Source organism: Mesoplodon densirostris, chromosome 15 (assembly GCF_025265405.1).
Source record: "Mesoplodon densirostris isolate mMesDen1 chromosome 15, mMesDen1 primary haplotype, whole genome shotgun sequence".
In the NCBI taxonomy this organism is placed as follows: Eukaryota; Metazoa; Chordata; class Mammalia; order Artiodactyla; family Ziphiidae; genus Mesoplodon; species Mesoplodon densirostris.
In genome coordinates this window covers 27,057,722-27,082,844 of record NC_082675.1, presented here as the reverse complement: position 1 = coordinate 27,082,844, position 25,123 = coordinate 27,057,722, and the positions used below count along the sequence as shown (strand labels likewise).

Genomic DNA, 25,123 nt, shown 5'->3' with positions numbered 1-25,123 from the left:
CATGTAAGTGATATCATATGGCATTTGTTTTTCTTTGTCTGACTTACTTCACTTAGTGTGATAATCTCTAGATCCATCCATGTTGCTGCAAATGGCATTATTTCATTCTTTTTTTATGGCTGAGTAATATTCCATTGTATATATGTACCACATCTTTATCCATTCATCTGTTGATGGACATTTAGGTTGCTTCCATGTCCTGGCTATTATAAATAGTGCTGCAGTGAACACTGGGGTGCATGTATCATTTCAAAGTATGGTTTCCTCCAGATATATGCCCAGGAATGGGATTGCCGGATCATATGGTAGCTCTATTTTTAGTTTTTGAGGAACCTCCGTACTGTTCTCCATAGTGACTGCACCAGTTTACCTCCCACCAATAGTGTGGGAGGGGTCCTTTTTCTCCACACCCTCTCCAGCAGTTATTATGTGTTTAACCTTTTGAGCAAGTGCTTGGGAAGCTTGTGTTTACACAGTTTCTCAGCTTTAATTTCCAATACAGTAAATGTTGATAGATGTATCCCATATAAACAAAAGATGTTTGGTGTCCTCAGAATTTTTAAAAGTATAAAAAGGTTTTGAGGGCTTCCCTGGTGGTGCAGTGGTTGAGAGTCTGCCTGCCGATGCAGGGGACACGGGTTCGTGCCCCGGTCTGGGAAGATCCCACATGCCGTGGAGCAGCTAGGCCCGTGAGCCATGGCCACTGAGCCTGCACATCCGGAGCCTGTGCTCCGCAACGGGAGAGGCCACAACAGTGAGGGGCCCGCGTACCGCAAAGAAAAAAAAAACGTTTTGAAATGAACAGATTTGAGAACTAGTGTGAAAGAAGTTCGTATTTTGGTGTTGTGGCCTTGCACGTACGTGGTGAGGGCATGGATTATTTCAAAAAGCATCAACAATCCATTGGCTAGAATAGCTAGCCAGGAGATAGTCATCACAAGAGGGGGCTGGGACAGGACCTTGGTGAACCCAGTAGTGGAAAGACGGGGGGACGATTTTTGAGCAGCTTTGTATGTGGCAGAAATTGTGCTGGATGCTTTACAAGGGGACCCGAGAGGATATTGAGGAAGAGAGGAAAGGGAATGTTGATTTACAGCTGGAGTAACACCAGTGAGACCCTCGGGAATCCCCAGTGGACACAGTAAGCAGCTGACTGTGTGTTGGTCCCCGCCCGGCATGCAAGGCAGGCTGTGCCACGTCCTGGCTCTCCCTGCTCTGTTGACCACACTAGCACAATCACCTGGAGCGTTGCCCAGCACAAAGTGGTGCTTAGCAAATATTTTTTGAGTGAGCAATTCACATGTGTTAACCAGTGATTCACAGGTTGGATTGCTTTCTGAACAGCCCCTGCACTGTGCAGGTGAGTCAGGAAGGGAAAGAACCTTCCTGGGGATATCAGAACTGAGGACGCTTTGTTAGCGACTTAAAGAACAGAGTAGTTCAGTTCGGCAGACATTCAGTGGGCACCTCCCTGTGTTAGGTGCTGGGTATGGGTAGATTTATTTCGACACTTAACTCTAGAACAGGGTTTGGCAAGCTGTAGCTTGCAGCTGGCTGCTCGTTTTGGTCTTCTTTTGTCTTACACATTGCTGCATCTCAGTGGTTCACTCCTTTTTACTGCTGAGTAGTATTCCATGGTATGGCTCTGCTGCAGTTTGTTTATCCATTCAGTTGTTTGGGGCATTTGGGTGGTTTCCAGCTTTTGGCTATTGCAAATAATATTACTCTGAATATGTCTCTGTATGGTCATATACTTCTCTTGAATAAATCCCTAGGAGTGGAATGACTGTGTCATATGGTAGGTATATGTTCAGCCTTTTAGAAACTGTCAAGCTGTTTTCCACAGTAGTTGTACCATTTTTACATTCCCACTAGCACTGTAGGAGAGTTCTAGTTACCTCACATACTTTCAGCTCTTGGTATTGTCATTTTTCATTTTAGCTATTCTAATATATAATGGTATCTCATTAGGACTTTAATTTGCATTTCCTTAATGAGTAATGATGTTGAGCATCTTTTTATGTGTTTTTGCCATCTGTATCTTCTTTGGTTAATTGTGCATTTTTTTTTTTAAAATTTTTGGCCATATCTCAAGGCTTGCGGGATCTTAGGTCTCCAACTAGGGATTGAACCTGGGGCCCTGGCAGCCTGGCAGTGAGCACCGAGTCCTAACTACTGGACCCCCAGGGAATTCCCTAGTTAATTGTCCATTGAAATCTTTTGCCCATTTTAAAAATTGTGTGGGTTTTCTTTTTATTGAAATATCAGAGTTCTCTATATATTCTGGATACAAATCCTTTATCAGATGTGTGATTTACAGTTCTTCTTTCCCAGTATGTGACTTTTCTTTTTATTCTCTTAACAATGTCTTTTGAAAAGGAAAGTTCTCTATTTTAATGAGGTCCAATTTATCAACTTTTTCTTTTATGGATTATACTTCTGGTGTAGGTATCTAAGAAATCTTTGCCTCATCCAAGGTCACAAAGATTTTCTCCTATGTTTTCTTCTAGAAGTTTTATAGTTTTACGTTTTACGTTTAGCTCTATGATTTATTCTGAGTTAATTTTTGGCACAAGGAATGGATCACAGTTTTTCTTTTCTTTTTTTAAATGGCTATCCAGTTGTTGTTTTCTCTGTTTTCTTGTGTCATCAATTTTCTCTCTGATCTTTTTTTACTTCTTTTTTTTTTTTTTTTTTTTTTTTTTTTGCGGTATGCGGGCCTCTCACTGCTGTGGCCTCCCCCGTTGCGGAGCACAGGCTCCGGACGCGCAGGCCCAGCGGCCATGGCTCACGGGCCCAGCCGCTCCGCGGCATATGGGATCCTCCCAGACCGGGGCACGAACCCGTATCCCCTGCATCGGCAGGCGGACTCTCAACCACTGCGCCACCAGGGAGGCCCTTTTTTTTACTTCTTGGCTGCTGCTTGCTTTGGGTTCATTTGTTCTTCGGATTTCTTAAAGTGGCAGCTGAGATCATTGATTTGAGACCGTTCTTCTTTTCTGATATAGGAATTTTAAGCATTTTAAAAAACTTATTTGTTTGTTTGTTTACAGCTGTGTTGGGTCTTTGTTGCTGCACGCAGGCTTTCTCTAGTTGCCGCGAGCAGGGGCTACTCTTCATTGTGGTGCATGGGTTTCTCATTGCAGTGGCTTCTCGTTGTGGAGCATGGGCTCTAGGCGCTCGGGCTTCAGTAGTTGTGGCACACGGGCTTAGCTGCTCCTCAGCTTGTGGGATGTTCCCAGACCAGGGCTCGAACCCGTGTCCCCTGCATTGGCAGGTGGATTCTTAACCACTGCGCCACCAGGGAAATCCCCTGATATAGACATTTAATGCAATACATTTGCCTCTGTGAACTGCTTTAGTTGCATTTCACAAATTTTCATTAAATTAAAATGCTTTCTAATCTCCCTTTTCATTTCCTCTTTGACTCAAAGGCTATTTAGAAGTATGTCAGTTGTTTTCCATATAGTTGGGAGATTTCCCAGACATCTTTCTGCTGTTGATTTTTAATTTAATTCCATTGTGATCAAACAACACACTTAAATTTGAACCTTTATGAATGCATTGAGATTTGTTTTATGGCTCATATATTTATCTGTTATGGTCAGTGTTTTGTACGCATGTGAAAAGAATGTGTATTCTGCTGTAGTTGGGCAGAGATTTCTGTGAATGTCAGTTGGGTCCAGCTGGTTGATAGTGTTGTTCAGGTTTTTGTATCCTTGCTGATTTTCTGTCTGCTTGTTCTATCAGTTATTGAGAGAAGGGATTGAAGTTGATTGTGAATTTGTCTATTAGCAATTACAGGAGTTTTTCCTTCATTTGAAGCTCTGCTGTAGATGCAGAGACATTTAACGTTATTATGTCCTTTATCACTATTAAATACCTTCTTCATTCCTCGCAATATTATTTGCCCTGAAGTCTCCTTTGTGTGGTATTAATACAGCCACCCCTGGGACTTCCCTGGTGGTGCAGTGGTTAAGAATCTGCCTGCCAATGCAGGGGACACGGGTTCAAGCCCTGGTCCGGGAAGATACCACATGCCGCGGAGCAGCTAAGCCCGTGCACCACAACTACTGAGCCTGCGCTCTAGAGTTCACAAGCCACGACTACTGAGCCCGCATGCCACAACTACTGAAGCCCATGTGCCTAGAGCCTGTGCCCCGCAACAAGAGAAGCCACTGCATCGAGAAGCATGCCCACCACAACAAAGAGTAGTCCCCTCTCACCGCAACTAGAGAAAGCCCCCATGCAGCAACAAAGACCCAATGCAGCCAAAATACATATATATATACATATACATATATATACATGTGTATATATATATATATATATATATATATATATATATATATGTATATGTATATATATATACAGCCACCTCTGCTTTCTTTTGATCCGTGTTAGCATGCCATATCTTTTTCCATTGTTTCATATTCACCTATTTGTGTCCTTATATAAAGTGGATTTCTTTTAGACACATGTAGTTTCATCGTGCTTTTTTACCTATGTAACAAATTCTGACTTATAATTAGGGTGTTTAGATCACCCCATATGTTTATTGATCAGGCAAATTTAATTACAGTCTGCCATTTTGTCGTTTGTTTTCTATTTGTGCCAACTGTTGTTTCCTTTTCCCTTTGTTTATTCTTCGTTTGGGTTGAGTATGTTTTGTTCCTTTTGTCTTCCTCGTTGGCTTATTTGCTGTAGCTCTTGTGTTAGTTTAGTGATATTCAGCTTTAATTTATCGCATTCATGGGACAGACCGCTTTACCTGTAGTGTTAGAGCCTTTAAATGGTAATGCTTCAGTTTCGCCCTTCCTGGCTTTTGTGCTGCTGTTGTCACAGTTTTACTTCCACTCAGGTTATAAACCCCACGATGGAGTATGTGTGCATTTGCTTTAAGTGCCTCCAGGTTGGCAGTCTTTTCTTTTTTTTTTTTTTTTTTGGCTGCACTGGCTCTTCGTTGCTGCGCTCGGGGCTTTCTCTAGTTTCAGCGAGCGGGGGCTACTCTTCATTGCGGTGTGTGGGCCTATTGCGGTGGCTTCTCCTGTGGTGGAGCACAGGCTCTAGGCACGCAGGCTTCAGTAGTTGTGGCACGCGGGCTTTATGGCGCAGGCTCAATAGTTGTGGCGCACAGGCTTAGGTGCTCCGCGGCATGTGGGATCTTCCCGGACCAGGGCTCGAACCCGTGTCCCCTTCATTGGCAGGCAGATTCTTAACCGCCGCACCACCAGGGAAGCCCAAGTCTTTTCTTTTTTCCTCTCAGAACTGAGAAGCGTTGTTCCACCATCTTTCAGCTTGTGTTGTTTCTAGTGAGAAATCTGCTGTCATCTTTACTTTGTTTTTCTGTGCATCATGTCTTTTTTATCTGCTTTTAAGACTTTTCTCCTTATTGCTGGTTTTAGGCAATTTGATTATGATGTGCCCTGGAGTATTTTTCTCTCTATTTCTTGTGTCCGCGGTTCATCGAGCTACTTGGATCTGTGGGTTTATAGTTTTCATCAAATTGGGGAATTTTTCTGCCATTGTTTCTTCAAATATTTTTTCTGTTTCCCCTCCATGTACATGTGTGTGGGTGGCTTGAAGTGGTCCCAGAGCCACAATTCATTTTTTTCTAGCCTTCTTTTCTTTCTGTTTAGACTTTCTGTTGTCTGTGCAGTGTGTTTCTATCTCTCACAGTAGGTTTCTTTCTTTGTGTCTTCCATATCTCTACTTAACATGTTTAATCTTTCCTCTAACTTCTTCAACATTTGCAGTACAGTTATAATAATTCTTAATGTTTTATCTTTTCTGTCATTTCTGGATTGATTTTTTTTTTTCCTCCTCATTTTGGTCAATTTCGTGTTCACATGTCTGGTAATTTTTTTATCGGATGGCAGACTATGATTTTTTTTTTTTTTTTTTTTTTTTTGCGGTATGCAGGCCTCTCACTGTTATGGCCTCTCCCGTTGCGGAGCACAGGCTCTGGACGCGCAGGCTCAGCGGCCATGGCTCACGGGCCTAGCTGCTCCACAGCATGTGGGATCTTCCCGGATCGGGGCACGAACCAGTGTCCCCTGCATTGGCAGGCGGACTCTCAACCACTGCGCCACCAGGGAAGCCCAGACTATGAATTTTGACTTTCTGAGTTCTGCATATTTCTGCATATTCCTATAAATATTCTTGAGCTTTGTTTTAGGATGTGGCTTGGAAACAGTTTGGTCATTTCAGCTCTTCGTTTCAATCTTGCTTAGTCAGGACTAGGGCAGCATTTAGCCTAGAGTTAATTTTTCCTCACTAACCAGGCAAGACTCTTCTACATCTTGACCCAGTGCCCCACAAATTAGAAGTTGTTTCCAGTGTAGATCCTGAGGACAGGCGTTTTTGTGGCCCTGATGAGCTTCAGTTATTGTTATTGTTCCCTCTTACCCCAAGGATGGTCTCTCCCCAGCCGTGCCTGCTGACAGCACACCTGAGAGCCAGGGCAGGCGGGTGGCAGGAGCTGGCTGACCCCTGCCTCAGTCAGGCCCTTCGGTACTGAGTTACTCAGTGTTTTGTCTGGTCCCCTATTACAGTTGCTTCCAGAAACCACTGCCCATTGTACCTTCCTTAAAGCACAGGTCTTATCATGTCACTTACTGGCTAAATCACCTTTGCTCCATACAACATGCGACCTGAAGTTTGAAATACCTTCCTCCCACCTGTCCCCATGGTCTCGGTTTGTGGCGGACTCCCCTGTTCCTCCCTTCCTGCGCCATCCTGTGCACCTTGTGAAGCCTCGGGAGCCCCATGCCCCCACCTCATCCAGGCAGTGGCCTGGGGCCCTGGGTGGGGGCGGCCTCTCCCCCTGCATTCACCTAGTGTGCTGGCACCTCTGTCAGTCAGTGTCTGTGTCGCCCCTGCCCCGTGTGCTCAGAGGTGCAGGTGGCACTGCATCCTCAACGGCCTCTTGCCTTTGGTCCCACAGAGCTGCGGTGCAACCCAGGCCAGTTTGCCTGTCGCAGCGGCACCATCCAGTGCATCCCCCTCCCCTGGCAGTGTGACGGCTTGGTGACCTGTGAGGATGAGAGTGATGAAGCCAACTGTCCAGGTGAGTGTTGGGCCGGGGGACGCGTGTAGTGACCGCCCTCCCCTTCTCCCTCTCTCTTTCTGTGTCTCTTTAAAAAATACATGCCCATTGCCGGCAGGTCCCAGTGTGGCCGGTTGCAGGGCCAGGGCCATGGGGGGCATGAGGGGACCCAAGAGGCCACGTTTGGGGGCACCGTGGCCCACAGCGAGCCCCTGGGTGGCAGCCCTGGTGACCGGCCGTGGCCCTCCTGCCATCCTGCCCACTCGGGCCCTGGAGACAGGGGTGGATGCCACACAAAGTCTGAATTGCAGCTCCTTTGCTCGGTTCTGCCCCTGTCCCCTCGATGAGGGTTGCCCCCAAGAGCAGCGTGTTCACGGCAGCCCTGGCTCTCAGCTTGGTCCAGGGTGTGTGCGTGTGCCTGTGACACACACACATAACACACTCATCCGCTGAAGACCTGGGTGTCGGCTCGAGGTGTTGGATGGTATCTGCCTGTGAAGGTGACTGTTGAGAGGCGACCCCTCCCGGTTGTCCTGGATCCTGTTCTGGCTTGACTATCTCGTGCGTGTCTCTGGTTGAGGTGCCTGTCTTTCTGGTGACGTTGGGGGTGGTGGCGGCCAGGCTGGGAGCCTCCAGGGCAGGCCCGTGTCTGGGAGCCCACCCAGTCATTGAATATCTTTGTGGGTGTGGGCAGGGGCTCAGCTGTGACCTTCCTGATGTGGTGAAGTTTAAGTAAATCCATGGGAAGTCCTAGCCGTGCTAGGTCTGGCTGCTTTTGAACTTGGACTGCAGGACTTCTTGAGTGACCACAAGAGATTACTTCATTGTCCAGCTAAAAGCCTGCTAAAATTATAACAAAAGAGAACAAAAGAGTACAAAAGATGTAAAACCACAGGGACCAAGAAAATGGGAAAAGATGACACAGTAGATCAGTAATTTCAGCAGTATTTTGGGGAGATAGAAAGCAGATGGTGTGCCTGATGGTCTGGGCCTTCAGGACAGTCCCTGCCTTTCAGGGGCTGGAGCTGTCTTACCCAGACCCCCTGCCAGCGGCTTCTTGTGTTGTTTAGCCCCTGAGATGCATTCCTGTGACATTTGGAAGGTGGAAGGGAGGGGGCCCCTTCTTCCCCTGGCCACAGTGTGGGTGTGTGGGCTCGGATAGTGGGAGCGTGGCAGGGCTGCAGAGTGGCGGTGATCCCGGAAGCATTTTCTGCTCAGCGGTGGGTGGCAGACTGGCCTGCTCGCTCTCAGCTGCAGCACAGAGGGGGCATTGACGGTTAGAGGTGGCCCATTTGTGCACCTCCCAACTGTGTCAGTTGTTTGAAAGCACAAATTCCCTTTGTGTTGGAAATACCTATGTGGTCCCTGCTCTCCTCAGTGAACCATGTCTGATACAAATAGGAATGTAAAAGTTTTACTGGAGAAGAATTCACAGCTTTATTAAGACACATTAAAGAAGACTTGAATAAGTAGAGACAGGGTGTTCTTAGCAAGGAAGGCTCAGTGTGGTAAAGCTGCCCGTTCTGCTTATATTGATCTGTGGATTCAGTGTTCTGGGAAATATGACAAGTCAATTCTAAAACCCGTGGAAGGATAAAGTCCTAATATCATTTGTCCCCTTTGAAGAAGAGAAAGAAGCACGCACCTGCCTTGCCAGTGCTGAGGCTTCCTTCACAGTTGGCTCAGGGATTGGCTGGTGAGACAGAAGAGCTGCCAGAAATGGACCAGAGAAACTTGATTTGAGACAGAAGTGGATTACCCGTCACTAGACAAAGGATGGAGTCCGAAAGGAATGCCGTCAGATCCCTGATGAACAGTGTACGAAAGATCGGTTTCAGGTTAATTGAAGAAAAACTCCTGGAAGACCGTAGAGGAGAATACCTTTATGACCTTGATAGGGAAGGTTTTTTTAAGTCACAAAAAAATGTTAACTCTTAAATAGAAACGACCAGTTTTACCAGATTAAAATTAAGGTCTCCCCTTTATCAAAAAGCCCCAATTAAGAATGTGAACAGACAAGTACAGAGTGGGAAGCCTATAAAGGATTATAATCCAGCGTGTGTAGAGGACTCCTGCGGATGGACAAAAGACGGTCAGGCATGTCAGCAAACAAGAAAAACGAGCAAGAATGGTGGCTAAACACATAAAGCGATGTCCTACCTCATTAGTATTCAGAGGCGACAGTGAGCTCCCACTTTGCAGATACTTAGATTGGCGAAACTGAGGACGTCTGACAAACCTGGGTGTTGGAGGTCTTTGGGCTGCTGGCGAGAGGGGTGCACTGACACACCCACTTTGGAAAACAGGCATTAACCTGCAAAGCTGAACATCCTCATATTCTGTGATCCAGGATTGCCATTTGGGGGAAGCTCTGGAAAAATTTTTGCAGTGCTGTTCATACTAATGTACAGCTTGGAAACAACCCAAATGTGTGTTCACACGACAGAGTATTTGACCCAGCGACAGCAGGTGCCTGTTAGGTTCCTGTAGCAACACGGAAACTCTTAAAGCAGAATGTAGGTGACAGGGCAAGTTGCCCAAAAGTACACACAGCACAGTAAAGACAAGGATAACTGAGCACCATCTCATTTTCAGATACATCCGCGTGTGGTAAACCAAGAGGAAGAAAGGCTGAACAGCCCAGATACACAAAACCCGGGCTTCCGGTTCCTCGCTGGTGGGGAGACAGAGGGGTCAGCCTGGGAGAAGCAGACGTTGGGGTGCAGCCCTGTAGCAGATGACCGACTTAGCGGGGGCTGGGGGTTCATGACGTACTTTATTACTAGGCTTTACTGCGGCCTGCTTGGGGGAGAGAACACCAGGAAATGAGCCAGTTTGCCCAGCAGGCCCTAAATGCCCAGGCTGGTGGGCATCTGGCTGGGGGTGTCTGGGCTTCCTCACTTCCTCACTTTCTCCACGGGGCTAGATGACTCTTCCATGGCAGACATGAAGCTTATTTTCCAGACTTTGGCCATCCAGTATGGTAGCCACGAGTTGCATGTGGCTTCTGAGTGCCTGAAATGTGGCCGTTTCCAACTAAGATGCATCACAACTGTGAAGTATACACTGAATGTCAAAGAGTTAGTACAAAAAAGTAAAACACCTCATTAATACTTTTTAATATTTATTACATGTTGAAATTATAGTACTTTGGATATATTGGGTTAAATACAATTATTAAAATTAATTTCATCTCTTTTGAAATGTGGCTTGCATTATATTTCTGTTAGATAGCACTTGGACTTACAGCCTGCAGAATAGGAGGCACCAGGCCCAGCAGAGGGGAGCTATGGAGGTGGAAAACAGAGGAATTAAGAGAAATTCTCTATGGGGACAGATGAGACCCTTGACCATATCTTCTGCCCTGCTCCCCATGTGGTCTGTTTCCTCAGGCAGGGGGTTGTGGGAGTCTTTTATGGAGAAATTGGCACATCACGGGTGAGGTAGAAGCGGTATCAACAAGCTGGAGGGTTCCCACCTTGAACTCACCTGAACCCTACCAGCACCTAGCCCACGAGTGCCCACAGAGCCTCTGGCAAGCTGGACCACCTTCCTCTTAAACATGAAAGACAGCCAGTGCTCTCTAGACTCTGGAAGGAAGCAGCCACAGGATGCTCCCTGGACTCTGGCTAGAGCATCCTAGACCAAAAGGACCAGCACAGAGTGGCTGAGGTAGCTAACTCTGCTGTGTGTAAAACAGCGGTTAAATGTGGGGGCTCAGAACCAAGCTGCCTGGGCTGGTTCCCCGCCTCCGCCTCCTCTGGCTGTAGTCCTGTGGGCAAGATGCTTTTTGAACTTCATTGTCCTCACCTGTGAGATGGGGGATAATAGTACCTACCTTAGGGTTGCCAGAGGATTGATGTACACAAGGTATGCTTAGAGCAGAACACAGCAGTCAGCAATCCCTCACTATATGTTAGCTCTTATTAATTCAGGGAGTAAAAGAAAACTTCAGCAATATATTCATCTTCTTCTTCTTTTTCTTTTTGGCTGCACTGCATGGCATAACAATATATTCTGATGTCAGCAAAATGGCTGTCTCAGAAACTTCAGACGCCCATTCTGTCATGCATACATTCAAAAAGCAACTAGAGGATGGCTAAAATAACTTCATGGAGGCTCTGGAAAACAGTCAAAGTCTATAGCAACCATGGGAACACCCAATCAGGAAAAAGCCACATTCAGGTGGTAGGAAATATCATGGCATTTTTACTCACCCTTGGCCCACTTCCTCCCCCAGTGGCACAGCACAGTCTAAAAGAAGCAACAACCCAATTCCAAATTCCTTGCCTCCAACCAGTGGGAGCAGAGTGACCTTATTTGCAACATTCTGACCTGTCTGGAGGCTGCCTGAGGGACTGATGTCTGTTTTTTCTGACTTGGAGCTCAGAGAGGGAAAAATTACATAGTTTTGATCTCAGCCTGAAAAAACTGTAGAAAGTGTCAAGCAATGCTCACAAAAACTGGATACAGACCTGCAGATGCCTGGGGCAAGGGACTGTGGGTGGAGGAATACAATAGTACGTCCAAGACCCTGAGAAGCAGGTGACTGGCTCTGGGAAATTAAGACATTTTAAAGCAGGCATATATACTTAAGAATCAAAAGAAGTTCACACACAGGACCAGACACAATGCAAGTGCAGAAAAGACCTAAGAAGACCTTAAGCGTTCACCCTGAGCTGGTCTCAAGGCTTAGAACAAACCCTGCTAATTAATGAAGGTCTTCCCCAATACAGAACCAGTCTGCAAAGATTGGGAGAAGATTTATTCAAATGCCTAATTTTCAACAACAACAAAATAACAGACATACAAAGAAACAGGAGAACACAGCCCATTTGAAGGAAGAAAATTATGTGGCAGATACTATCCCTCAAGAAACAGTGGGCCTCAGACATACTAAACAAAGGCTTTAAAACTACCATCTTAAATGTGCTCAAAGAGGTGAAGGAAAACATGGACAAAAAACTAAACTGGGGGCCTCCCTGGTGGCGCAAGTGGTTGAGAGTCCGCCTGCCGATGCAGGGGATACGGGTTCGTGCCCCGGTCTGGGAGGATCCCATATGCCGCGGAGCAGCTGGGCCCGTGAGCCATGGCCGCTGAGCCTGCGCGTCCGGAGCCTGTGCTCCACGACGGGGGAGGCCACAACAGTGAGAGGCCCGCATACCGCAAAAAAAAAAAAACTAAACTAAACTGAATTGAAAACTTCACTAGAAAGGTTCAGCAGCAGGCTTCAACAGGCAGAAGAAAGACTAGGTGAGCTTGAAAACTGAACATTTGAAATTACTGAGTGTTTGGAACAGAGAGAACAAAGAAAGGTGAACAGAGCCTTGGGGACTTACAGGATCACCCAACAACAACCAACAGAATGCACATCTTTTTACTCAAATGTCCATTTAACATTCTCTAGGCTAGACCATATGTTAGGCCACAAAATAAGTCTGAACAAATTTAAAAGGTTGAAATCATATAAATCACAGTGGAATGAAACTATAATAGGTATCAACAGTAGAAGGAAAACTGGAACATTCACAAATACATGGAAATTCAACAATATACTCTTAAACAGTCATGAGTCAAGAAGAAATCACACAGGAAATTAGAAAATATCTTGAACAAAAAAAAAAAAAAAAAAAAAAAGAAAATATCTTGAGATAAATGAAAATGAAAAGAACAAACCATAGACTTCACTGGTGATGCAGTGGTTAAGAATCTGTCTGCCAATAAATAAATAAATAAATAAATACATTTATTTTAAAGAAAAGAAAACAACAAACCAAAACTTAGGGGCTGCAGCAAAAACAGTACTAAGAAGGAAATATGTACCTGTAAATACTTAAATTAAGAAAGAGAGAGAGAGTGTCAGCTGGAGGGAGGGAGGAAGGGTCTCAAATCAACAATCTAACTTTACACCTTAAGAAAGTAGAAAAAGAAGAACAAACTAAACTCAGTGATAGCAGAAGGAAGAAAATAGTAAAGATTAGAACAGAGGTAAACAGAATAGAAAAACAATGGAGAAAATCAACAAAACCAAAGGTCAACAAAATTGACAAACCTTTAGCTAGATTGACTAAAGAGAAAAGACTCAACTTCTTCATAAAAACACCGAATGGCTAATGACGCCACTGCTGTGGAAGGGCCCAGAGGCCCTGGGGGCCCTGGAATGGGGAGAAAAATAAAGTGAGTGAAGCCGGGAAAGAAAAAAGAGAGTAAAGACTCAAATAACTAAAATAAGAAATGAAAGTTGAGGGGACTTCCCTGGTGGTCCAGTGGTAAAGAATCTGCCTTCCAATGGGGACGTGGGTTCGATCCCTGGTTTGGGAACTAAGATCCCACATGCCGCAGGGCAACTAGGCCCACACGCCACAACTACTGAGCTTGTGCGCCTCAACAAGGGAGCCCACCTGCTGCAAACTGCAGAGCCCACACGCTCTGGAGCCCGTGCACCACAACTAGAGAGAGAAAACCCGCATGCCACAACTAGAGAGAAGCCCACGTGGCAATGAAAGATCCCATATGCCTCAGCGAAGATCCCACGTGCTGCAGCTAAGACCTGACGCAGCCAAAAAAAAAAAAAGAAATGAAAGTTGGGACATTACTATTAATTTTACAGAAACAAAAAGGATTATAAGAGAGTACTGTGGGGGACTTCCCTGGTGGTCCAGTGGTTAAGACTTTGTCTTCCAATACAGGGGGTGTGGGTTCAATCCCTGGTGGGGGACCTGGGATCCCACATGCCTCGTGGCCAAAAAACCAAAACGGAAGCAATATTGTAACAAATTCAGTAAAGATTTTTTTTAAAAATGGTCCACATCAAAAAAAAATCTTTAAAGAAAAAAAAAAGAGTACTGTGGAGAATTATATGCCAACAAATTAGAAACATAAATGACATGGACAAATTCGTAGAAACACATAACCTCCCAAAAGAAAACTGCAGACTACTTTGCCATGAACATTGATGCAAAAATCCTGAACACAATACCAGCAAACAGAATTTAACAGTACATTAAGAGGCTTACACACCATGATCAAATGGATTTATTCTTGGAATGCAAGGGTGGTTCAAAAAACTAAAATCTGTGTAATATACCACACTAGTAGAATGTAGGAAAAAACACATGATCTTCTTGATGCAGGAAAAGCATTTGGCAAAATTAAACATTCTTTCATGGTGAAATACTCAACAAGCTAGGAATAGAAGGAAACTACCTAAACAAAATAAAGGAGGAGCTTAGTGGAGGAAGAGGGGCTGGGAGTCTGCCCTCCCCTCCTTAAATAAAGAACCATGACTTTCAGCTGAACTGGTATCCCCCATCCCAGAGACCCCCTGTTTTACTTTTTTAGTAAATCCCCCGTGTTCTGCTAGTGTGAAGGAGGGGCAGGTTTCCTGAGCACACCGTGCAGGGGTTGGGATCTGGGTGTGTGGACTGCTTTCTCCCTGATATTTTTTAAATTAATTAATTTATTTATTTTTGGCTGCATTGGGTCTTCATTGCTTCGCACAGGCTTTCTCTAGTTGTGGTGAGCGGCAGCTACTCTTTGTTGCGGTGCGCGGGCTTCTCATTGTCGTGGCTTCTCTTGTTGTGGAGTATGGGCTCTAGGTGTGCGGGCTTCAGTAGTTGTGGCACGCGGTGTCTAGAGTGCAAGCTCAGTAGTTGTGGCACATGGGCTAAGTTGCTTTGCGACCTGTGGGATCTTCCCAGACCAGGGACCGAACCTGTGTCCCCTGCTTGGCAGGCGGACTCTCAACCACTGCGCCACCAGGGAAGTCCCTGCCTTCTCCCTGATTTAATACAAGAAATTTCATATCTCCAGAAAAGGCTTGAGAGTAGTGCAGAGAATAGTGCAGTGAATGCTCCTGTAGCCCTTACTTGCATTCATCAGCCATTAGCATTTTGCTACAGTTGCTTTCTCTATGTACATTTTTTCTGAACCCTTTGAGAGTGTATTACAGATATGACATTTACCCCTAAATATTCAGCATCTTCTGAGAATGAGAACAATCCACTCTGTAACCACAGTACAGTTTTCACATGCAAGAAACTTACTATAACACTATTATCTTATATATAGTCCATATTGAAATTTTTTTCAATAGTCACAAAACTGTCATTTACAGGTTTTTTAAACTTTTAAGTCCAGGATTTAGTCAAAGGTTACATATTGTATTTTCTTGCCATCTTGCTCTGTCCTTTAGTCAAGAGGTGTCCCCGGGCCTCCCTGGTGGCGCAGTGGTTAAGAGTCCGCCTGCCGATGCAGGGGATACGGGTTCGTGCCCCGGTCTGGGAGGATCCCATATGCCGCGGAGCGGCTGGGCCCGTGAGCCATGGCCGCTGGGCCTGCGCATCCGGAGCCTGTGCTCCGCAACGGGAGAGGCCACAACAGTGAGAGGCCCGCATACCGCAAAAAAAAAAAAAAAAAAAAAAAAGAGGTGTCCCCAGCCCTTTTATTTATTTATTTATCATTTATTTATGTTTTATAAATTTATTCATTTATTTTTGGCTGCATTGGGTCTTCATTGCTGCGTGCAGGCTTTCTCTAGTTGAGGTGAGCGGGGGCTACTCTTCTGTTGTGGTACGTGGCTTCTCACTGGGGTGGCTTCTCTTGTTGCGGAGCACAGGCTCTAGGTGCGCGGGCGTCAGTAGTTGCAGCATGTGGGCAGCTGTGGCTTGCGGGCTCTAGAGCGCAGGCTCAGTAGTTGTGGTGCATGGGCTTAGTTGCTCCGTGGCATGTGGGATCTTCCCAGACCAGGGCTCGAACCCTTGTCCCCTTTATTGGCAGGAAGATTCTTAACCACTGCACCACCAGAGAAGTCCCCCAGCCTTTTTAAAAATTACTGATCTTACGTGACATTGACATATTTGAGGAGTCCATACCAGTGGGTTTGTAAAATGTCCTTTAAGCTTGTCTGTTTCCTCATGATTAGATTCAGGTGAGACTTTTTTCTTTTTTAATCAGGTAATGAAGTGTCAAATCAAGGGTCACATGAGGGGCTTCCCTGGTGGTGCAGTGGTTGGGGGTCCGCCTGCCGATGCAGGGGACACGGGTTCGTGCCCCGGTCCAGGAGGATCCTGCATGCCGCTGAGCGGCTGGGCCCGTGAGCCATGGCTGGTGGGCCGGCGCGTCTGGAGCCTGTGCTCCGCAGCGGGAGAGGCCACAACAGTGAGGGGCCCGCATACCGCAAAAAAAAAAAGGGGGGGGGTCACATGAGGTCATTTTGTCCCATTGTTGGTGATATTATGTTTGATCATTTTGTTAAGGTAATGTCTATCAGATTCCACTATTGTAATAGTTTTTCCCCCCTTTTGTAATGAAAAGTAATCTGTGAATAGGTAATGAATACATAATCTGTGGAGGGGTATTCTAGGTTAACCCAACTGTTTTAGTTTATACTGATGATTCTTGTCTGAATCGGTTAAAATACTGGTAGTTTAAAATGGTGTTTTTGTTACTCTGCCATATGCACTACTCTTTGCAAATGATATTATTTTATAAAGTGCTTTCCTGTTTTCTGGCACTTGAAGATGTTCCAGGCTCATCTTGTACTTTTCCTGCCCTAAACCTGGAATCAGCCATGTCTCTTAAGGAACCCTGCTACTTTCGGTGAGGAATGGTACTTAGAAACCAGTATCTGAGTGTTAGCTGGGCTCATCCTTGCTTCTAGGCACTTTCAGTGGATAGCGCAAGAAAACGTTTTTTTAAAATCATGAGTTCGTATTTGCTGTACCTCCAATTCTAATCTAGATTTCCTCCTCTCCTCCCCCATCTCATATTTGTACTTCCCTTTCCCATAGTAAGAACCCTGGTTCCTAGCACCATCTGTATATGTACTCATTTGGCCAATTCTAAAGTACACATAGAAGAGTTTTGGAATTATTGCTCCTGTACCACGGCCAAGAACAAACCTACTAACTAAATTCTAGGTTTTCTTCTCAGTTCTTTATGATGTTAGACTGTGTTGCACTGAGGGGGTACAGTCATTGTCTAGTCAGAAGCCACCGGATTCGTTCCTGTTTTTCTTCTGTGTGATGTGTTAACGTCTGAATGTTTGCATTCAGTTTTAGGACTTTGCCTCCTCATCTTCATTTATTTTTTAATTGAGATATAAATCATGTACCATAAAACTCACCCCTTTAAAGGTACAATTTCATGGGTTTTAGTGTATCCACAAGATTGATTATTTTTTAGAATATGTAAAACATTAGCAAGATTCAAAACTTGTAACTGTATAAAAACATACACTTAGAAGTTCTATTTCCCTTTAACTGTTTCCACTCATATCCAATAGGCCACTAGCTTGATTGGTTTCTGGCCTATCTTTTCTGAGTTTTGGGCATTTTTTAATTACAAAAATAAGCAAATATGTGTATATTTTACTACTTGTTTCTTTTTCTTTACCCTTTCTTACATAAAAAAGTGTCTTACTATGTGTACTTTTTGCCCTGATTTTTTTTCTTTTTTAATTCAGTAGAATATCCTTAAAATAACTCTGTATTAATTCATAAAGTTTTTTTTTTAATTCTTTCTTACTGCTATATTGCTCTCCATCTTAAGAATATACCGTATTTTATTTAGCCAGTCTCCTATGTGTGGGCCTTTAGGTTGTTCTCATTAGTTTGCTATTAAAAATAATGTCACATGGGCTTCCCTGGTGGCACAGTGGTTGAGAGTCTGCCTGCCGATGCAGGGGACACGGGTTCGTGCCCCGGTCCGGGAAGATCCCACATGCCGCGGAGCGGCTGGGCCCGTGAGCCATGGCCGCTGAGCCTACGCGTCCAGAGCCTGTGCTCCGCAGCGGGAGAGGCCACAACAGTGAGAGGCCCGCATACCGCAAAAAAAAAAAAAATAATAATGTCACAGTAAGTAACCTTGTACATATGCGGGGTTATGGGGGGGCCTTTTTTGTTTTGGAGGGGGTTTTGGAGATGTATCATCAATGTAAATTCTTAAATGTCAGATTGCTGGGTCTAAGGGTCAGTGTATATAGTTTGCAAATTCCTTACTTTGCCCAGCTGTAGGCCTAGGATTTAGCTTTCTAGGCTCAAATAAATTTGGAGTGACTTACTTCTAAAATAAGACAATTTTGAGACTGACAGATGCTAAACTGGATGGTATACTGGGACAGCGGGCATAACCAGGCATCTTAGGACATGTGGTCACCTTCTCTACATTATCACTTGTCCTTCTGTTTTCCAGTTTTTTTTTTTTTTAAATAAATTTATTTATTTATTTTTGGCTGTGTTGGGTCTTCATTGCTGCACACGGGCTTCCTCTAGTTGCGGGGAGCAGGGGCTACTCTTTGTTGTGGTGCGCGGGCTTCTCATTGCGGTGGCTTCTCTTGTTGTGGAGCACGGGCTCTAGAGTGCAGCCTCGGTGGTTGTGGCACACGGGCTTAGTTGCTCCGCGGCATGTGGGATCTTCTCAGACCAGGGCTCGAACCCGTGTCCCCTGCATTGGCAGGCGGATTCTTAATGACTGCGCCACCAGGGAAGTCCTGTTTTCCAGTTTTTAGAACTTTGTCATTCTCTTAACTGTTCTGTTTGTCCTTGTGACTGTGCCTTTTTAAAAATCCTGTTACTGGACTTCCCTGGCAGTCCAGTGCTTAAGACTCAGTGCTTCCACTGCAGGGGGCATGGGTTTGATCCCTGGTTGGGGAAGTTCTGCATGCCACGCAGGGGGGCAAAAAAATAATAATAATAAAATTAAATCCCATTACTGTTGTTTTAATGGGTTTCAGAGAATGAGTTATGTTTGTTCAATCTGGTACCTTTAACCAGAAGCTTCAAAAATGTTATTAATCTGGGATTTTTATACCCAGAGAAATCAATGATACATGAGGCTAAAATAAAGAAATTTTAGGGCTTCCCTGGTGGCGCAGTGGTTGAGAGTCCGCCTGCCGATGCAGGGGACATGGGTTTGTGCCCCGGTCCAGGAGGATCCCACGTGCCACGGAGCAGCTGGGCCCGTGAGCCATGACCGTTGAGCCTGCGTGTCCAGAGCCTGTGCCCCGCAACGGGAGAGGCCACAACAGTGAGAGGCCTGCATACCGCCAAAAAATAAAAAATAAAGACATTTTAGATATGAATAGACTCATAAATGTTGCTATACCCTTTCTTAGAAAGATGTGATCTTGTAAAAGGAGAGGGTTAAGCAAGAAAGAAGATGACCTGGGGTCCAGGAAACAGGGTCCCAGTGTAGGAGGGTAGCAAAGTGGACCCGAGGATCACAGCCAGGCCCCAGCCCAGAGAGCAGCCCATTCAGCCTGGAGCTGGAAGGTAGGCAGGGATTCCAGGAAACAAAGTGGAGCCGGGTGGCTCTGACACAGTGTTTTGAGTGTTCTGAATTTTTACTGTTAAACGCCTTTGTTATCTGCTCTAGTAGCTGAAAAAATCAGTGGTTCATGTACAGAAAGCTAAGAAAATTTAAAAACCGATGCAAATATTAACTCCAGGAAAAAAGAAAGTTGTTAGAGGATCGAAATAACCTTAGCATGCTATTTGGTTCACAAGTGAAGAACACTTACATTATTACATTATTCTACTGACTTTAGTTTTGAAATTTATGCTACTCTTCTGGGAAGGTAAGAGTGTATGTGAGCTAAGCCTGTACCTGCCTGACCTTAAGTCAGTGGGTAACATTTAAAATTGATAACACTAGGAATAGCAAGGTAAACCTATTATTCGGAAATACAGACATACTATCAGAAGAAATAAGTAAAAATAAGTAATTCTTTTTAAACTACTAGAAGAAGTAAGAAAAAATAATTTTAAAACTATCTGAAGAATTTTCTGTGGGAGGCTGGGGGAGGGGAGGCAGGATTTCTATTTCATCCTGTGATGTACATACCTAAGAATTGAGAAGACCTTGAGTGAGGAGCCCCACTCAGGTCAGTCTGCTTCTGCCACAGCTCTCCTGGCAGCTGAGAGCCGTGGCCACAGGTGGAGTGTGCCTGGGACTGGTGGCTTCAGCTCCTGTCCCGGGCAGTAGCAGAAGGTAAAATGTCCCTTCTGTGAACTTGTGCCCTGAGACATTCATGGACCTAGGAGCCGCAGGAGGGAGGCAGATTTTGAACTTGAAACTTATAGGGCTGTGTTTTTGCAGTTAATCTCTGTGTACCGCATATACTGTCCACATGGGTATAAAATGGGAAGACAGAGTGCTCATGTTAGCGTGTCCCTGATGGAACAGAGACAGAGATGGTGGTCCCTGGGGCTCCCCCAAACCATCAACCTTTAGCCCAGTGAGATCCCCCTGAGCGATGTGACTGGCCCCCGCTGTGGGGAAAGAGAATCAATTTAAAGAATGTGTTCAGCGTAACGGAAATGGTATTAGTAACTGTATTTCCTGGCTCTCTGGTTTTAGAAATCGTGCGTTGGTTAGCAAGTATTGGTTAACTTAGAGACATTTGATTTTTGACCATGATTCTAAACCTGTTTGGTGTGAAATAGGACAGTGACATGTGTCCCGACAGCTCAGAGCACTGAAGAGGTTCCAGTCTGTCCTGCCCTCTCCCTCATTCGGAGATGTTACAGGCTCATCTGGACAAGTTTTAAGTTTCTGGAAACACAAATTAGAATCACTCACATTTTGTCCTTTATTTGCACATCATCTTCTTTTCCGGCCACTTGCTGTTGGGAGCAGCAGGCAGGACACTGCCTGCCCTGACTCCTGACTCAGTTTCCCCGTTGGACTCGAGGCCTCCAGCTCTCGCTGCCCTGATCTCCGAGGGCACACGAGGGTCCTGAGCCAGGACACTTCTGCTCTGAAGCAGGTCTGTCATGGCCTTGCCTGCCTCCCCATCTCAGACATTCCCTCTTCCTCGGATTTTCAGCAGCGTTTCAGCCGGGTCTCCTCCTCGGGCTCCCATTCTGAAGTCCGGGGAGGGACATCTGAAGAGAGAGGAGCACTCCTTCAGAAACGTCAGGGCTGGGCTCGGGTTGGGTTCCAGGCTTGGACTCATCCCCATCCCCACCACAGGGAGTGAGAGTGAGACCTCCCACCAAGGGGTCAGGGCCACCTGCTGCCGGGTACCTGGGACAGTGCCTAGAGCTGCCCTGGGGCGTCTGCACCCTGAAACCCGCACTCTGGAGCTGGCCGCACACCCTCCAGCTGGCCGCCGCGCTGTCTGTGGGGCTCAGAGGAAACTCCTTATTGTCAGAGGTGGTCCTAAGAGGGCTGTAAGGCTGCTGATCCAGTGAACTCTGCCTCCCCCAGCCACCCTCACCTCTTGCTTCTGGCCCCCAGGACACTCGGGGGGCCTGTGTCTGTTGGTGGGTTTCGGTGGCAGCATGTAATGGACGCTGAATAATGAGTGATGAGGGGATGGATGTGGGCGTTTGGATATGAAGGAAATTGGAGGAGAGAGGAAGGCTCAGAATTGCCGCCTGAACCACAGAGAAGCCTGCTCATCACAGAGCAGCGTCCTCCACCACCACCAGGCTTTCTGGTTACTTTACTGTGCTGTTTCACCTGCCCCCACCACCCCCTCCCCGGGCTGCAGATGGCTTCACTGCCGGCCGCATCCTGGCCACCTGGTGTTCGGTGCCCCCAGCAGAACCGGTTCTTTTCTTTCTCTCCCCTCTGCCCTAGATTCCTCGTCCCTCTGTGAGCAGTTTGACTGGTTGTATACCAGGTGCCCAGGTGCTGTGCTTGGTCTGGGGAAGAGGCCAAGACCAAGTGGAACCACAGGTCTTGCTCGTTTGAGCAGGCAGAAGGGAGGTGTGAAGTGCAGGCGCAGTGAAATATGCTTCAACTATACCCAAGCTGGTCTTCAAGCTTGTCCCAGGCATGCCCGGTTTTGGCCTTTGCCCAGGCTGCGCCCTCTGCCGGGGAGCGCTCTGCTCCCCTCCCTCCTTATCCCTCAGTCCAGCGGGGATCTGCCCACTCCTCTGCTTGGCGCCCTGGAGGGACGGAGGCAGGGGCTTTGCAGTGTCTCCTGCGGGGAGTGGTGGTGCCCAGGCGTGTGCAAGGGGCACCCCAGTCCCAGAGAGCTGAAGCCGCCCCACCCCAGGGCAGTGTTTGAAGAGGGCAGCTTCTCCTCTAGGTCTTTGCCTGGGGTCCAACTTATCTCAGGCACTGGGAACACATTTTATGTGTTAGAGTGATTGGCAAGCTGATCCCATCACCTGCCTGGGAAGGGACTGTGGAAACTCCGAGGAAATACTCTACTGAGTAGTTAGTGGAAGGAGGGACAAAGCTGCTGGGTCTCAGAGGACACACATGTGCTTCTTCTACAAAAATTAGAAAATGCAGGCAGCCCCAACTTGGAACCCTAGGAGTTGTGGTAATTAAAGAAATCGATTCACAGATGCTGAGCAGCCATTGAAAGTGATCTTCACTTACTTAAGAATATGGAAAGCTGTTTATAGTCTTCAGCTTGCAAAGCAAATCATAAAATAGTGCTTGATGTGATCCCAATAGTTTTAAGGATTTGTGTAGAAAGGAGAGATTGGAAGGGCAGCCACCTCTAGAATACTACAGTTTATCTGTTTCGTCTTTTCAAACTTTTGTATTTCTCAAATATTTTACATTGAATATGTGTTATTTTATAATGGGAAGAAAATAAAGATGATTTATTAAATAAAGACAGTGTCAGGGAATTCCCTGGCAGTCTCCTTTCACTGCCAGGGCCCGGTTCAATCCCTGGTGGGGAATTAAGGTCCTCTGCCCGCAGGTGGGGGAGGTGGGGACCGCCCATTGCCACGCCACGCCCCCACCACGCCACGCCCATCGCCCCACCTTGGCACGCGCCACGCCCCTCCAGGGCCACGCCCCCCAGCCTCCCAGCCTGAGGTTGTTGAGCCACCTGCAGGCAGGTGTCCGGTGTCTGCGAAGCCGTGCACACGAAGTTCGTCGCCTGTGCTGACCCTGTACCGGTATCCTCCACCAGGTGCCCCCCAGCAGGCAGAGCGCAGAGGCCCCTCGGAAACATAGCCCCTGGCTCTCTCCTGCCTTGGGTAAATCTCCTCACTTCTCTGGGTCTCCTCTCTCAGACCTGCGAATTACTCTTGGACCACCACACATAAAGCTAGCATTCTTCCTCACCCTGAGATTTCTGGTCACGCTTTAACCATGCTCCAGGCCTGCTGCACACTTGGGCCTGTGCCAGGTGCCCTGACCCTGGCCTTGAGGCCGAGAGAGGGGCCAGCAGGCAGAGAGGGCCACACACAGCTAAGAGGGGAGGCTCCAGGCCAGTGGGGGAGCAGCCTGGGCTCTGCAGAGAACCCCCTGGGGCCGGGGATGCTGGAAGGTGTTAAGCAGGAGTGGCTGACCCTGTGATGTGCCCGCAGTAGCCTGTTAGAAAATGCAACCTGAGAGTCCCCATTTCGTAGTCATAATGAAAAATGAAGACTGCCCAGGCGTAATTTCAGCAAGAAGCTCATGTAACCCATTTGGCATGAACGGCATGTTTTAGAGTTGTAAAGAAAACCTGAATAGATAGAATCTGTGCTAACTCCTCCCTGCCCTCCCAACCCCCCCCCCCCACCCCGCCATCTGACTGTACCGCGGTTCACTTTGGCGTCTGACCCCCATGAGCAGTGTTGACAGCCACTCTCTTTCTGCTTTCAGAAGTGATCGGGAAGGCGCGTCCTTACCATGAGAAGGAGGCTGTGGATCCGAGGCCGGGGCGGGCTCGAGGTGGCGACCCCACGCACTTCCATGCCATGAACATGGCGCAACCTGTCCGCTTCAGCAGTAAGTTGCAGACCTGCCCTGTTCATGATCAAAGGCTCACCCCCAACGTGGTCCCTGGCTCTCCCATGCCACTTGGCTGTGCCGGGGTGTCTGCCTAAAATAGCCTTTCAGGGCCTCCTTTGATGGGTGAAGCTGCGCAATGACCTGCCCAAAGCCACCCAGCCCGAGTGAGGAAGCCATGACCTGAACCCAAGCTCTGGAACCAGGCTGCTTTTTTTTTAAAGAGATGGTTACCTTTTGGGGCTGAACTGTACCCACCCTTTTGTAGGTGGAGAAGCAGGCTCTCCCTCCGTTTAAAAATTTTTTTAAATAACTAGTTATTTAGTGAACTCTCTACGATATTAGGATTTTAAAAGAGCAGAATAAATTTAAGGAAAATTGAAAGGCAGAAAAACTACAGCTGAAACTCCCTCCTGAGTAGACATACTTAGGTGTGGTGATGTAGTGGGAATGCTCACACTGCCAGCCTGAGGAGTTCTACTGGCTCGTCAGCCATTTTACTCAGCGAACTCAGCGGCTGGTCTTAACTGCCCAGCGGCTACAGCCTCATACAACTGGGAGGCTCATGGTCTTGGAGGCAGAGCTCCCCTGTTGAGCCTCAGCTTCCCCCTTCTTGGGTGATTTCTAAGCTGCTTAGATGCAGCATGTACAATTGCATTTTGGAGTGAGGATGCTAACTTGGGGGACAACTCCCCGCCGTCCTTCATGTTTCCTAGGGAAGTGCCCGACAGGGTGGCACCACTACGAGGGCACGGCCAGCTGCTACCGAGTCTACCTGAGCGGGGAGAACTACTGGGATGCCGCGCAGACCTGCCAGCGCGTGAACGGGTCCCTCGCCACCTTCTCCACTGACCAGGAGCTGCACTTCGTCCTGACCCAGGAATGGGACCAGCCCGAGCGGAGCTTCGCGTGGCAGGACCAGCACAAGTGAGTCCGGGGTGGGGTCTGGGGCCTGTGGGGTGCCAAAGCCTGCCTAGCATGATGGCCTCCAGGACGTGGCCTCTGGCAGCCTGCAGCAGCTCCCCCCCCGGAAGCAAATGGAGATGGGAGTTTAGGGTAGGTGTTGCGATAGGGCAGGGTCTCTCAGAGGGGCAGGGATGGGCTGCCACCTTGTGTCACCTTGGGCCAGTCCTTTTCGTTGGTCCTCCTCTGTGGGTTCTGCTGCAACTGCAGGGGGTCTGGGCCTGTGTCAGATGGGGCTGCTCCACATGGGGCTTCATAGGCCTGGCTTGCAGGCCGTGCAGGTAGGTGGGGCGATCCTTCTGAGAAAGTGGGCTCTGCCAGGCCTGTGCTCAGTGCCTTCCATGGGCCCACTCGTTCAGTCCCCCAAACACCACAGGGCCCAGGGTGGTGACCAGGGCACATATTAACTGGGGTGTGCCA

General features: G+C 47.2%; 1 protein-coding gene across 5 annotated transcripts in view; it reads left to right on the top strand.

Moving 5' to 3' along the window:
• The window catches only part of DGCR2 (DiGeorge syndrome critical region gene 2), a 74,613-nt gene that overhangs the window by 26,762 nt on the left and 22,728 nt on the right, over window positions 1–25,123 (top strand). For 2 of the 5 annotated variants that reach the window (XM_060118539.1, XM_060118535.1), the window contains exons 2-4: window positions 6,947–7,069; window positions 23,615–23,742; window positions 24,450–24,667. In XM_060118539.1, the coding sequence (XP_059974522.1) occupies window positions 6,947–7,069; window positions 23,615–23,742; window positions 24,450–24,667 (469 nt within the window). The remainder of the gene's footprint in view (window positions 1–6,946; window positions 7,070–23,614; window positions 23,743–24,449; window positions 24,668–25,123) is intronic. The other 3 variants (XM_060118536.1, XM_060118538.1, XM_060118537.1) reach the window with 3 other exon arrangements.